Source organism: Melospiza melodia, chromosome 5, assembly GCF_035770615.1.
Source record: "Melospiza melodia melodia isolate bMelMel2 chromosome 5, bMelMel2.pri, whole genome shotgun sequence".
NCBI classification, from domain to species: Eukaryota; Metazoa; Chordata; class Aves; order Passeriformes; family Passerellidae; genus Melospiza; species Melospiza melodia.
This window is the reverse complement of record NC_086198.1, coordinates 90,751,796-90,767,383: the sequence shown is the minus strand read 5'-3', so window position 1 is coordinate 90,767,383 and position 15,588 is coordinate 90,751,796. Positions and strand designations below refer to the sequence as shown.

Below are 15,588 nucleotides of genomic sequence, written 5' to 3'. Positions count from 1 at the left end.
CCTCGCTCCTATTGGCCGGCGCGCCCCCGCCTCTCTCTCCCATTGGTGAACGCGCACGCCGGTCACGCCTCCAGGCCGCGCCCCGGGCTGTGCTTAACCGGCGTTGTTAAGGGGCGGGATTGTTGCTAAGGGGCGGGGTTGGGGGGCGGGACTAAGGGGCTTGGCAGCCAATCAGAAAAGGCGAGCGCTCCGCGGGGCGCCCCCTTGTGGGCGGAGGGGAGGAGCGGGGGCGTTGCCATGGGAACGGGGAGGGGTGGGGGAGGGGCCTTTCCCTTTTTCCTTTCCTTTTTCCTTTCCTTTTTCCTTTCCTTTTTCCTTTCCTTTTTCCTTCCCTTTTTTCTTCCCTTTTACCTTCCCTTCCCTTCCCTTCCCTTCCCTTCCCTTCCCTTCCCTTCCCTTCCCTTCCCTTCCCTTCCCTTCCCTTCCCTTCCCTTCCCTTCCCTTCCCTTCCCTTCCCTTCCCTTCCCTTCCCTTCCCTTCCCTTCCCTTCCCTTCCCTTCCCTTCCCTTCCCCTTCCCCTCCCCTCCCCTCCCCATCTCATTTTATCCCACCCCAAATCATCCCAATTCCTTCTCATCCCAAATTCTGTTCCATCCATCCATTATCCATCCATTATCCATCCATCCCAAATCATCCCAATTCAATTGCACCCCATCCCCACCACAATCCCAATCCCAATCCTGACCCCAATCCCAATCCCGACCCCAATCCCACACCAATCCCAACCTCAATCCCAACCCACCATCCCAATCCCATCCCATCCCAATCGATCCCAAATCATCCCAATTCCATCCCACCCCAATCTCGATCCCAATCCCAACCCCAATCCCAATCTCATCCCATCTCACCCCAATCCCAACCCTGACCCCAATCCCACACCAATCCCAACTCCATCCCAATCCCATCCCATTCCAGTTGATCCCAAATCTTCCCAATTCCATCCCCCCCCAGTCCCAATCCCATCCCAATCCCACTCCCCCCCACCCCGTTCCCTGTGCCCGCCCATCCTGGGCACATCCATCCCTGTCCCTCCTGTCCCCATCCCGAGCTCCGTGTCCTTCCCACGGGGACAGGGACAGGGAACGGCGCCAGTTCCCATCCGGAGAGCGCCGGGATTGTCCCCCGGGAATGCCGGGGTCGGGAGACACGTCAGGGACAGCGGGGACACGTGGGGGACAATGTCACCCCCGAGGGCTGCTCCAGCTGCTGGAACGCTTAAAATCCCGGGATCCACATTCCCAGAAATCTGGGATCTACATTCCCAGCGGTCCCCAGAGCCCCGGCCGTGTCCTTGTCACCGGCAGGGTGACATCACACCCGGCCTGTCCCCAAGGGAGGGGACACCAGGCCCGGTTTGTCCCCAGGGCCCGCCTTGTCCCCCCATTCCCACACCGGCCGGAAATTCCAGGTTTTCCCTAAAAAACCCACTCAGGCACGGGGACGGTCCCCAGAGCCAGCCCTGGGCGTGTCCCCGCGGTGGCGATGTCACCTGGGAGGGGAGGGAGGGGACACTCGGGGGATGTCGCTGTCACCGCGAGGGCGCGGATTTGCTCCGGCTTTACGAAAACAACGGGATTTGGGACGGGATTAAATCCCGGCGGCCACCGGGCGGGAGCAGCGGCCACGTGTCCCCAGGGCGTCCCCAGAATGTCCCCATAGTGTCCCCATAGTGTCCCTACAATGTCCTTAGAATGTCCCCAGAATGTCCCCATGATGTCCCCATGCTGTCCCAATGGCATTCCCACAGCATCCCCATAGTGTCCCCAAGACATCCCCATGCTGTCCCCAGAATGTCCCCATAGTGTCCCTATGATGTCCCCATGGTGTCCCCATGGCATCCCCATAGTGTTCCTATGGTGTCCCCCAGTGTTCCCAGACTGTCCCCATAGTGTCCCCTTAGTGTCCCCATGGCATCCCTGCAGTGTCCCCATGGTGTCTCCAGAATGTCCCCACAGTGTCTCCATGATGTCCCAATGGTGTCCCCAAGGCATTCCCACAATGTCCCCAGAATGTCCCCACTCTGCCATCCCCACTCTGCCATCCCCACACTGCTGTCCCCTCCCCGCAGTGTCCCCACCCTGCCACCCCCCTCCCCACGGTCCCCACAGTGTCCCCACCTTGGTGTCCCTGCCCTGATGTCCCCATGCTCATGTCCCCCACAGTGTCCCCACCCTGCTGTCCCCACAACCACGTACCCACAGTGCCACCTCCACCATAATGTCCCCATGTGCCACCTCTACCCTGCTGTCCCCACAATGATGTCGTCACAGTTCCACCCCGTCCCTGTTGTCCCCACAGTGTCCCCACTGCTGTCCCCATGGCATCCCCATGGTGTCCTGCCCACTGTCCCCTCCCTGCTGTCCCCCTAGTGTCCCCAGTGCTGTCCCCTCCCCACAGTGTCCCCAATGTCCCCCCAGTGTCCCCACAGTGTCCCCAGTGCTGTCCCCTCCCCGCTGTCCCCATAGTGTCCCCAGTGTCCCCGCATGTCCCCCCAGTGTCCCCACAGTGTCCCCAGTGCTGTCCCCTCCCCGCTGTCCCCATAGTGTCCCCAGTGTCCCCACATGTCCCTGGTGTCCCCACAGAGTCCCCAGTGCTGTCTCCTCCTCGCTGTCCCCCCAGTGTCCCCACATGTCCCCATTGTCCCCACATGTCCCTATTGTCCCCCAGTGTCCCCAGTGCTGTCCCCACAGTGTCCCCCTGCTGTGCCCTCCCTGCTGTCCCCACAGTGTCCCCAGTGTCCCCACAGTGTCCCAGCAGCTTCCCAGCAGCGTCCCCAGTGGTGTCCCCTCCTCGCTGCTCCCACGGCTGTCCCCAGTGTCCCCACAGTGTCCCCACTGCTGTCCCCTCCCTGCTGTCCCCATTGCTGTCCCCACAGTGTCCCCAGCACTGTCTCCTCCCCACTGTCCCCACAGTGTCCCCACAGTGTCCTCAGTGCTGTCGCCTCCCCGCTGTCCTCTCAGTGTCCCCACAAGTCCCCAGTGTCCCCAATGTCCCCTCAATGTCCCCAGTGTCCCCACAGTGTCCCCACTGCAGTCCCCACAGTGTCCCCACCACTGTCCCCTCCCCACAGTGTCCCTAGTGTCCCCCCAGTGTCCCCAGTGCTGTCCCCTCCCTGCTGTCCAAACAGTGTCCCCACCACTGTTCCCATCGCTGTCCCCACAGTGTCCCCAGTGTCCCCACAGTGGTCCCAGTGTCCCCTGTGTCCCCACATGTCCACAGTGTCCCCACTGCTGTCCCCTCCCTGCTGCCCCCACTGTTGTCCGCAGTGTCCCCACAGTGTCCCCACGTCCCCATCACTGTCCTCACAGTGTCCCACCAGTGTCCCCTGTGCTGTCCCCCCCAGTGTCCTCCCACTGCCCCCAGTGTCCCCCCAGTGTCCCCACAGTGTCACCACAGTGTCCCCATCACTGTCCCCTCCCCAGTGTCCCCATTGTCCCCAGTGTCCCCCCATGTTCCCAGTGTCCCCACTGCCGTCCCCACTGTGTCCCCCCTGCTGTGCCCTCCCTGCTGTCCCCACGCTGTCCCCAGTATCTCCTCAGTGTCCCCAATGTCCCACCACCGTCCCCACAGTGTCCCCAGTGTCCCCCCATGTCCCCAGTACCCCTTAATGTCCCCAGTGTCCCTACAGTGTCCCCTCAATGTCCCCACAGTGTCCCCCTGCTGTGCCCTCCCTGCTGTCCCCACGCTGTCCCCAGTATCTTCTCAGTGTCCCCAGTGTCCCACCACTGTCCCTACAGTGTCCCCTCAGTGTCCCCACAGTGTCCCCCTGCTGGTCCCTCCCTGCTGTCCCCCCACTGCCCCCCGTGTCTCCAATGTCCCCATTGTCCCCACAGTGTCCCCAATGTCCCTTCACCGCCACTCTGGCCCCGCCAGGATCCAACTCTTTAATCCCCAGCGCCGGGAGCCACCGAGAGCCACCGGAGCCACTGAGAGCCACCAAAGTCGAGCCACCGGGAGCCACCGGGAGCCACCGGAGCCACCGCGCTCTCGCCAGGCTGTCCCCGGCTGTCCCCGGCTGTCCCCGCGGTGTCGCTGTCGCTGTCGCGGCTCAGCGGCGCTGGCCCTGCAGCTGCTGCAGCCGCTGGCTCAGGTCGTCGATGCGGAGATTCTTGAGGAGCAGGAGCTGCTCCAGCCGCCCCACCTTGGCCTGCAGGATCTGCGGGAATCCCAAATCCTAAAAATCCCAAAAGTCCCCAAATCCCCAAACCCCAAAATCCCAAAATCCCAAACCCATTCCAAGGGGTCTTCCCGGAGCAGGGAATTTTGGGGTTTTTTTCCCAGACGAATTTTGGGGTTTTTCCCACTGAAGAGAAGAGATGGATTTGAGATTTCAGCCCCAGCTTGTCCTGCAGGATTTGGGGGAAACCCAGATCCCCAAACCCCCAAAATCCCCAAATCCCCAAAATCCCAAACCTATTCCAAGGGGTCTTCCCGGAGCAGGGAATTTTGGGGTTTTCTTCCCAGAGGAATTTTGGGGATTTTTCCCACTGAGGAGAGGAGATGGATTTGGGATTTCCACCCCACCTTGGCCTGCAGGATTTGCTGGAATCCCAAAATCCCAAGTCCCCAAAATCCCAAAATCCCAAACCCCCAAAACCCCCAAATCCCCAAATCTCAAACCCATTCCAAGGGGTCTTCCTGGAGCAGGGAATTTTTGGATTTTTTTTTTCCCAGATGAATTTTGGGGTTTTTTTCCACTTGAGGAGAAGAGATGGATTTGGAATTTCACCCCACCTTGGCCTGCAGGATTTGCGGGAATCCCAAATCCCCAAAATCCCCAAAATCCCCAAAATCCCAAACCCCCAAATCCCCAAATCCCAAACCAATTCCAAGGGGTCTTCCTGGAGCAGGGAATTTTTGGGGTTTTTTTTCCCAGACGAATTTTGGGGGTTTTTTTCCACTTGAGGAGAAGAGATGGATTTGAAATTTCCACCCCACCTTGGCCTGCAGGATTTGCTGGAATCCCAAATCCCCAAAATCCCAAATCCCCAAAATCCCAAACCCACAAACCCCCAAAACTCCAAAACCCCAAAATTCCAAAACCCCAAATCCATTCCAAGGGGTCTTCCCGGAGCAGGCAATTTTGGGGTTTTTTTCCCAGAGGAATTTTGGAGTTTTTTCCCACTGAGGAGAGGAGATGGATTTGGGATTTCCACCCCACCTGGGCCTGCAGGATCTGTGGGAATCCCAAATCTCAAAAATCCCAAAATCCCAAAATTCCAAACCCCCAAATCCCAAACCCATTCCAAGGGGTGTTCCCAGAGCAGCGAATTTTGGGTTTTTTCCCAGACGAATTTTGGGGTTTTTTTCCACTTGAGGAGAAGAGATGGATTTGAAATTTCCACCCCACCTTGGCCTGCAGGATTTACGGGAATCCCAAATCCCCCAAACCCCAAAATCCCAAAATCCCCAAAATCCCCAAATCCCAAAATTCCAAACCCATTCCAAGGGGTCTTCCCAGAGCAGCGAATTTTGGAGTTTTTTTCCCAGAGGAATTTTGGGGATTTTTTCCCCCTGAGGAGAAGAGATGGATTTGGGGTTCTGATCTTTTTTCCATTACAAAATAAAATGGGAATTCCAGAATATCCCGCTGTTCCCATTCCCGGTTATCCCACAGAATTTTGTCCCTTCCCGAAATTTACATCTGTGGCGGGGAAAAGCCGGATTTGAGGGGAAATCTGAGGGACAGCAAAAAGCGGGAAGGGGGAATTGGAAGAAAACCGAGAAAAACAGAGAAAAACTGGGAAAAGAGGACAGGGGAAAGCCGGGAAAATTCGGGAAAAAAGGGGAAAATTTTGGAAGGAGGATAGGGAAAATTTTAGGGAAGAAGGGACAGAGAACAACCAGGAGAAACCTGGAAAAATCGAAAATAAAAAAAACGAGAAAACAGGGAAAAGCCGGGAAGGAAGGACAGGGAGAATTTTAGGAGGGAAATGGGGAAAACCCGGGAAAGGGGACACAGAAAATTTTAGGGAAGAAGGGTCAGGAAAAAGCCGGGAAAAGCCAGGAATAGGAGACAGGGGAAGCTGGGAAAAGGGGACAGGGAAAACCCGGGAAAACCTGGGAAAAGCTGGGAAGGAGGGACAGGGAAAATTTTCGGGAAGGAGGAACCAGGGAGAGCCGGGAAAGGGGGACAGGGAAAATGTTTGGGAAGAAGGGACAGGGAAAAACCAGGAGAAACCAGAAAAAGCCGGGAAAATCCATGAAAAACCGGGGAAAGCCAGGAAGGAAGGGGAGAAAGGGGGGAAAGCCGGGAAAGGAGAGATCGGGAAAACCCGGGAAAAGCTGGGAAAAGCTGGGAGGGAGGGACAGGGAAAATTTTAGGGAAGGAGGGAACAATCAGGAGAAACCGGGGAAAACCGGGAAGGAAGAACAGGGAGAATTTTAGTGGAGGAACGGGGAAAAACCGGGAAAGGGGGACATGGAAAAGCTGGAAAAGGGGGAGAGGGAAAATTTTAGGGAAGAAGGGACCGGGGAAAGCCAGGATAGGGGGACAGGGAAAAGCCGGGAAAAGCTGGGAAAAGCCTGGAAAGGAAAAAGCCGGGAAAGGGGGACAGGAAAAAGCCGGGAAAAAGGGGACAGGGAAAAATCAGGAAAAGCTGGGAAAGGAGGACAGGGAAAATTTTAGGCAAGAGGGGACAGGGAAAGCCGGGAAGGAGGGATTGGGAAAAATCGGGAAAGGGAGACAGGGAAAAGCCAGGAAAAGGGGACAGGGGAAAAGTCGGGAAAACCTGGGAAGGAGGGACAGGGAAAATTTTAGGGAAGAAGGGGCCAGGAAAAGGGGGACAGGGAGAATTTAAGGGAAGATGGGACGTGGAACAACCAGGAGAAACCGGGGAAAACCGGGAAAAACCGGAAGGAAGGACAGGGAGAATTTTAGGGAAGAAGGGACAGGGAAAAGCCACAAAGGGGGAACTGGGAAAAGCCGGGAAAAGCTGGGAAAAGCCGGGAATAGGGGACAGAGAAAAGGTGGGAAAAGGGGACAGGCAAAAGCCAGGAAAGGGAGACAGAAAAAATTTTGGGAAGAAGGGATAAGGGAAAGCTGGAAAAGAGGGACAGGGAAAAACCGGGAAAAACTGGGAAGGAGGGACACGGAAAAGCCGGGAAAAGATGTCGGGGAAAGATCGGGAAAAGCTGGGAAAGGGGGACAGGGAAAATTTTAGGGAAGGAGGGACAGGGAAAAGCCGAAAAAAGGGAACAGGGAAAAGCCGGGAATAGGGAACATGGAAAAACCGGGAAAGGGGGACAGGAAAAAGCCAGGAAAGGGGGACAGGGAGAATTTAAGGGAAGATGGGACGTGGAACAACCAGGAGAAACCGGGGAAAACCGGGAAAAACCGGAAGGAAGGACAGGGAGAATTTGGGAAGAATGGACAGGGAAGAACTGGGAAAGGGGACACAGAAAATTTTAGGAGGGAAGGGTCAGGGAAAAGTCGGGAAAAGGTGACGCGGAAAAGGCGGGAAGGAGAGCGGGGACAGGCCAGCGTCGCCCGTGTCCCCCCGGGATGTCCCCGCACACCCGGGATCTCTCCAGACCCCGGGATTTGGGATTTGGGATTTGGGGTTGGGGATGGGCTCACCTGGATCGTGTCCCGCGCCAGCTGCAGCGCCTGCTCGCGCTCCGCCAGCTGCTGTCGCATGTCCCCAGGGCTGGCCCCGGGCGGCGCTGGCACCGCCACTGTCACCGTCCTGGAGCGGGGACACGGCGCGGGCACAGCGCTGAGCCCTCCCCAAGGAGGGGAGTCCCCAAATCCTGTCCCCGATCCCATGGGAATGTCCTGATCTCCCGCCGGGACAGCCAGGGGACACTCGGGGACACCCAGAGCCACCGCAGTGACCCCAAACCCCACAGCGAGTCCCTGAGCCACAAAAGGGCCCCAGGAGCCATAGGGGAAACCACTGACCCTCATGGGGACACCCCAAACACCAGAGTGACCCCCCCCAAACCCCTGTGGGGACATCCCCAATGCTCACAGTGACCCCAAGCCCCACAGGGATCCCCACATCCCCATGGGGACATCCCAAACCCCACAAATATCCCCTGACCTCCCCCTCAGTGATCCCCACACAACCGCAGTGACCCCAAACCCTCACAGGGACCCCAAACCATCAAAGGGTCCCCTGAACCCGCACAGGGATCCCCCAAACCCTCACAGTGACCCCAAACCCCACAGAGACCCCAAACCCTCACAGTGAACTCCAAACCCTCACAGGGACCCCAAACCCTCACAGGGACCCCAAACCATCCAAGGGTTCCCCGAACCCTCACAGGGATCCCCCAAACCCTCACAGTGACCCCAAACCCCACAGTGACCCCAAACCCTCGCAGTGACCCCAAACCCTCACAGTGACCCCAAACCATCAAAGGGTCCCCCGAACCCCACAGAGACCCCAAACCCTCACAGGGACCCCAAACCATCAAAGGGTCCCCCGAACCCTCACAGGGATCCCCTAAACCCTCACAGTGACCCCAAAACCCACAGAGATCCCGAACCCTCCCAGGGACCCCATAAAGACCCCCCTGACCCCAAAAGGGCCCCGTCCACTGCCCAGCCCTCACCTGGGAGCGCTGTCCTGGCTGCAGCCCCTTCCCAAACTGCTCTGGAACCTGGGCTGGCCTGGAAAACCCACAGGGATGGACGGACAGACGGATGGATGGATGGATGGATGGATGGATGGATGGATGGATGGATGGATGGATGGATGGATGGATGGATGGATGGATGGATGGATGATGGATGGATGATGGATGGATGGATGGATGATGGATGGATGATGGATGGATGGATGGATGGATGGATGGATGGATGGATGGATGGATGGATGATGGATGATGGATGGATGGATGGATGATGGATGGATGGATGGATGGATGGATGGATGGATGGATGGATGGATGATGGATGGATGATGGATGGATGGATGGATGATGGATGGATGATGGATGGATGGATGGATGGATGGATGGATGGATGGATGGATGGATGGATGATGGATGGATGGATGGATGATGGATGGATGGATGGATGGATGGATGATGGATGGATGGATGATGGATGGATGGATGGATGGATGGATGGATGGATGGATGGATGGATGGATGATGGATGGATGGATGGATGATGGATGGATGGATGGATGATGGATGGATGGATGGATGGATGATGGATGGATGGATGGATGATGGATGATGGATGGATGATGGATGGATGATGGATGGATGGATGGATGATGGATGGATGGATGATGGATGATGGATGGATGATGGATGGATGATGGATGGATGATGGATGGATGGATGGATGGATGGATGGATGGATGGATGGATGATGGATGATGGATGGATGATGGATGGATGGATGGATGGATGGATGGATGGATGGATGGATGGATGGATGGATGGATGATGGATGGATGATGGATGGATGGATGGATGGATGGATGGATGGATGGATGGATGGATGATGGATGGATGATGGATGGATGGATGGATGGATGGATGGATGGATGGATGGATGGATGGATGGGGTCACCTGCCCCGACACCGCTGTCCCCTCCCAGGGACCCCAAAAAGTCCCAGAGGGGAATTTTGGGATCCTTTATCACCCATCCTTTACCTGTTTCCAGGTACCTGCCCTCGTCCAGCGCTGCCGACTCCGCTGGGGGCTGAGGAGAGGCAGGAAAACCCCTGGGACACCTGGGACACACCTGGGAGTCCCCTGCCACCAGCCCAGGTGACCCCAACGTGGCCTGGGACACTTCCAGGGGCAGCCACAGCAAATCTGGGAGTTCCAGCCCAGCCCCTGCCCACCCTCCCAGCCAGCAATTCCTTGCCAAGATCCCAGCCCAATCTCCCCTTTCCCAGTGGGAGCCATTCCCTGGCTCCTGTCCCTGCAGGCCTTGTCCCCAGTCCCTCTCTGGCTCTCCTGGAGCCCCTGCAGGGACTCTGAGGATTCCCTGGATTTTTCCCTTCTCCAGGAGAACATTCCCAGCTCTCCCAGCCTGGCTCCAGAGCAGAATCCAGGAAGGATTTCTGTTGTTGGGAACAACCCTAAATCCCACTCAGGGATCATTCCCTTATCCCAGCTTTCCTCAAACTCCAATATCCAACCTTCCTCAGCATTCCCATTCCTGGGAATTCCCCAGTTTTTGGATTTCCGAGCCATTTTTGGGATTTCCTCACTCTTTTTGGGATTTCCTCCCCATTTTTGGGATTTCCTCCCCAGATTTGGGATTCCCTCCCTATTTTTGGGATTTCCTCACTCTTTTTGGGATTTCCTACCCATTTTTGGAACTTCCCTCCCCATTTTTGGGATTTCCTCACAATTTTTGAGATTTTCTCCCCATTTCTGGGATTTCCTCCCCATTTTTGGATTTCCTCCTCAGATTTGGGATTTCTCTCCCCATTTTTGGGATTTCCTCCCCATTTTTGGAATTTCCTCAAAATTTTTGGGATTTCCTCCCCATTTTTGGAATTTCCTCCCCATTTTTGAGATTTCCCTTCCCATTTTTGGGATTTCTCTCCCCATTTTTGGGATTTCTCTCCCCATTTTTGGGTTTTCCTCTCCATTTTCGGGGTTCCCTCACCTTCCCAGCCCCTCCCTTGCCTTTCGTCTGCCTCTGGAGGATTTTGTCCCGCAGGAGCTGCAGGAGCTGCTCGGCCGTTCCCGGCTGGCTCCGCACCAGGGCCTGGATCATCTCCTCAGGGAGCCGCAGGTTCAGCTTGCTCAGCACCTTCCTGGAATTCGGGATATCCATGGAACAGCCAGGGGAGGTGACAGAGGGACACAGAGGGACATAGAGGGACACAGGGGGACATGGAACACAGGGGACAGAGGGACACAGGGGGACACGGGGGGACCTAGAGAGACAGAGAGGGATAGAGAGGAACACAGAGGGACATGGGATGCAGGGGGACACTGAGGGGCAGAGAGGGACAGAGAGGGACAAAAGGGGACACAGAGGGACAGAGGGATAGTGAGGAACACAGCGGGACACAGAGGGACATGGGACAGAGGGACATCGAGGGACACAGGAGGACGGAGAGTGACACAGGCAGACACAAGGGGACATGGGATGCAGGGGGACATAGAGGGACACAGGGGGACATGGGCTGACACAGAGGAACACAGGGGACAGAGACGGACATAGGGGAACCCAGAGGGACATGGAGGGACACAGGGGGACACAGAGGGGGGAGACAGAGGGACACGGAGGGACAGAGACAGACATAGAGGGACACAGAGGGGCACATGGGGACACAAGGGGTCACCAATCCCCACCCGCAGCACACCACGGTGGCTCTGTGGCCACACGGAGCTGTCGGAATGTGACCAACAGGGCGAGAGCACCCGCAGGACAGGTGGGGACAATCTGGGCACACCCCGGACGGGGGGTGGGGTGGGGGTCACACGGAGCTGGTGGCGCCTGTCCCTACCTGTTGAGGTGGCCCCAGTTGGCGACTTTCTGCGCCGTGGAGCTGGTGGGGACAAAGCTGTGCAGCTCCACCAGGGAGGGGAAGAAGAACTTCACCACCTCGGCCGCCAGCACTGCGGGGACAGCGGGGACACGCTGCGGGTGGCACCACGGGAACAGAGGGACAGCCCGCCCCGGCCACCCCGCCGCGTCCCCGCAAGGCCAACCGCCGTCACTGAAGTCGCGGGCGATGTTCCTGCGCGGCCGCGACAGTGGCACCGTGTCCAGCCAGCGGTACAGGGACACCAGCGACGCCTCCGGGCCCGGCTCCGGCCCCTCGGCCGCCATCAGGGCCCGGCCTCAGCGTCCCCGCTGCCATGGCAACGGGGGCGTGGCCTGCGGGGAGCGTCGCGGTGCCATGGCAACGGGGGCGTGGCCTGCGGGGAGCGTCGCGGTGCCATGACAACGGGGGCGGGGGCTTGCACGGAGCGTCTCACGGTGCCATGGCAACAGAGGGCGGGGCCTGCGCGCAGCGTCCAATTGCCATGGCAACGGGGGCGTGGCTTCAATAAAGCGGGTCTGCTGCCGTGGCAACGAGGGTGGGGCTCAATGGGAGCGTCGCGGTTGCCACGGCAACAGGGGCGGGGTTTAATGGGAGCGTTTCTGCTGTTATGGAAACGAGGGCGGAGCTTGAAGGAAGAGTCATGGTGTCATGGCAATGGGGCGGGGTTTAATGGGAGCATCCCATTGCCAGGGAAAGTGGGCGGGGCTTATTGGCAGCGTCGCTGCTGCTACGACAACGGGGCTTCGTGGGAGAGTCTTGTTGCCATGGCAACAGGGGGTGGGGCTTCAAGGGAGCATTTCTGCTGCCATGACAATGGGGGCGGGGCTTCAGGGAGCGTCGGTGCCATGGCAACAAGAGCAGGGCCTGCAGGGTGTCCACATCTGCTGCTGTGAAAATGGGGGTGGGATATGGACAATGGGATGGGATATGGACATCATGGATGGGATATGGAAATCATGGATGTGATATGGACACCATGAATTGGATACAGACACTGGGATGGGATATGGACATTGGAATCGGATATGGACATCATGGATGGGATATGGAAATCATGGATGTGATATGGGCATTGGGGTGGGATATGGACACTGTGAATGGGATATGGACACTATGGATGGGATATGGACACTGGGATGGGACATGGTCACCATGGATGGGATATGGACATTAGGGTGGGATATGGACACTGGGAATAGGAAATGGACATTGGGATAGGATATGGACATGATGGATGGGATAGGGACACCATGGATGGGATATGGACATTGGGATGGGATAGGGTCACCAGGGATGGGGTATGGACACCATGGATGGGATATGGACACCATGGATGGGATATGGACACCATGGATGGGATATGGACATTGGGGTGGAATATGGATTTTGGGATGGGATATGGACACTGGAGGTGGGATATGGACACCATGGATGGAATATGGACATTGGGACAGGATATGCACACTGGAGGTGGGATATGGACACCATGGGTGGGATATGGACATTGGGACAGGATACGGACACTGGAGGTGGGATATGAACACAGGGATGGGATATGGACACTGGGAATGGGATATGGACATTGAGATTGGACATAGACGCCACGGATGGGATATAGGCACAGCCACAACCCCAGGAGGTGACAGTGACACCCCCAGACCGGGGGCTGGTGGTGAACGAGACCCCCCCAGCAGGGAGAACCGCCCCTCACCTGCACCTGGGGAGGTTCTCAACTCCCACCCCCTCCTTGTCCCTTTCCCCAGCCATGTTCCCTCCTCCGGCCGGGCCGTGTCCCCAAATTCCCTCTCAAATGTCCCCCGAAACACTCCCCGCGCCTTAAGCCCCGCCCATCCTCTGACCCCGCCTCTCCACCCCATTCCCACCTCCAATTGGCTGCATCTCCCGTCAATCATCCGGCTCCGCCCCAACCCCACCGCGCCAGGCATAGAGCACTTCCGCATTATCTCCGGCTCCACCCTCCGCGCCTTTCTATTCGCTCTAAATCCCGCCAATAATAGTTTTAACCAATCATCTTCTTGTCCCCGCCTATCACGCGCTCCTATTGGCTGTCGCCGCTTTGATGTTTGCGTACAATAAACAGCGCCGCCGGCCTTGGCGCCCCCTTGCGGACGCGGCGCGGGACCGGCGACAGCGGGACCGGGGACCGCGCGCGACATATCGCGACATATCGCGACATAGCGGCCACTCCGCGGCTCCTCCGGCACGCAGAAGGGCGACCGCGGGCTGGTGGCGTATCCCCCGTCGTGTCGCTGGGCACGGCGGGTGGCACTTGGGGACATTCCCGCTGGCTTTGTCACCTGCGTCCCGTGTGACGTCAGAGTCCCCCCATGGGATTTCCTTTGGGATTTCCCCCGGAATTCCCTCATTTTTTTTTAATTTCCCTCCCCCCTTTTTTAAAATTTTTTCCCCTTTCCCCCCCTTTTTTTCCTCCTTTTTCTTCCCCTCCCCTCTTTTTTACTCTCTTCCCCCTCCTTCTTTTCCGTCTTTTAATTATTTTTTTTCCTTTTTTCCCACCCTATTTCCCCCCTTTTAATATAATTTTCCACCTTTTTTGCCCATCTCTTCCCCCTCTTTTAGTTCCCATCTTTTATCACGTATTTTCCCACTTTTTATTCCCTTCCTCCCCCTCTTTTCCCCGTTTTTATTCCCTTCCCCCATTTCCCCCCCTTTTTATTCCCTTTCCCCCGTTTTTTCCTCATTTTTATTCCCTTTTCCCCCCGTTTTTCTCCCCCTTTCCCCCCCTTTTTATTCTCTTTCCCCCATTTTTCCTCATTTTTTTTTTCCTTTTCCCCACATTTCCCCATTTTTAATTCCCATTTTCCTCCTCTTTCCCCCCGGACCTCTTTTGTTTATTTTCTTTTCTTTCCCTGTTTTGTTTGTTTGGGAATTTTTGTTTTGTTTTGCTTAATTGTTTTGTGGGATTGATATTTTTGAGGGGGTTATTTGGGTGTGTTCTAGGAATCTTGGGGTTTTTTTGCGATATTTGAGGTTATTTTTGTTCTTTGGGGTTTTTTTTTTTTTTTGGAGCTGTTTTGGGGTTATTTGGGATTGTTTTGGATTTTTGAGTATGTTTTGGTTTTTGGGTTGGTTTTGGTGTTTTTTTATATTTTGGGGAGGATTTGGGGTATTTGGGTTTGGTTTTGGTATTTTTTTGGGGAGTTTTAAAATTTTTTTTTGGCTTTTTGAGGGGGTTGTGGTGTTTTTGGGGGTTATTTTTGGCCTATTTGGGGTTGGGGGTATTTTATGGGTTTTTTTGGTATTTGGGTTGTGATTTTGGGCTTGTTTGGGGTTTTTGGGGGGGATTTTTTTGGGGGGGTTATTTGAGGAAGATTTTGGGATTATTTTGGGTGTAATCTGGGTCGATTCAGGGATTATTTTGGGCGTTTTTAATGCCTTCTTTTGTATTATTTAAAACAATTTATTCTCTGCTCAGCTGTGGTTAATTTGAGGTGTGTGTCCCCAATATGGGGGGGTTGGGGACCCCAAAATGTCACAGGGGGTGGGGGAGGGAATGGGACACCTCAGTCAGGGACAGATTTGGGGTCATGGGGGGGAATTGGGACACTGGGGACAGGGGTGGGTGGGGGACCTGGATTGGGGTTGGGGACTCCTGGGATTGGGGGATCCCTGGATAAAGAGGGGTGATCCCACTGGATTGGGGGATGAGATCCCACTGGATTAGGGGATAATCCCACAGGTTTAGGGGGATGAGACCCCTGGATATGGGAGATGACATCCCTGGATATGGGGTCTTGATCCCACTGGTTTTGGGGGATGATCCCACTGGATTGAGGGATTGATCCCACTGGTATTGAGGGATGATCCTCTTGGATGGGAGGGAAGAGATCCCTAAATAAGGGCAATGATCCCGCTGGTTATGGGAGATGAATTCCATAAATAGGGGATATGATCCCACTGGATATGGGGGATTGATCCCACTGGTTTTTGGGGATGATCCTCTTGGATAAGGGGGAGGATCCCACTGCTTTTGGGGGATGAGATCCCTGCATTAGGGGGATGATCCCACTGGTTTTGGGGGATTCATCCTACTGGTTTTGGGGGATGAATTCCCTAAATAGGGGAAAGGAT

The 15,588-nt window shown here is 56.1% G+C and overlaps 1 protein-coding gene across 1 annotated transcript; it reads right to left on the bottom strand.

The window, feature by feature from the left end:
- Positions 1 to 3,883: 3,883 nt before the first annotated feature.
- Positions 3,884 to 13,778, bottom strand: SPEF1 (sperm flagellar 1). The gene is made up of 8 exons (XM_063158107.1): positions 13,571 to 13,778; positions 11,642 to 11,773; positions 11,437 to 11,548; positions 10,587 to 10,737; positions 9,617 to 9,665; positions 8,560 to 8,617; positions 7,580 to 7,688; positions 3,884 to 4,156 (listed from the first exon to the last, which is right to left on the bottom strand). The coding sequence occupies exons 1-8, from the start codon at positions 13,776 to 13,778 to the stop codon at positions 4,049 to 4,051; spliced, it is 927 nt and encodes a 308-aa protein (XP_063014177.1). The 3' UTR covers positions 3,884 to 4,048.
- Between the last annotated feature and the right edge of the window lie 1,810 nt (positions 13,779 to 15,588).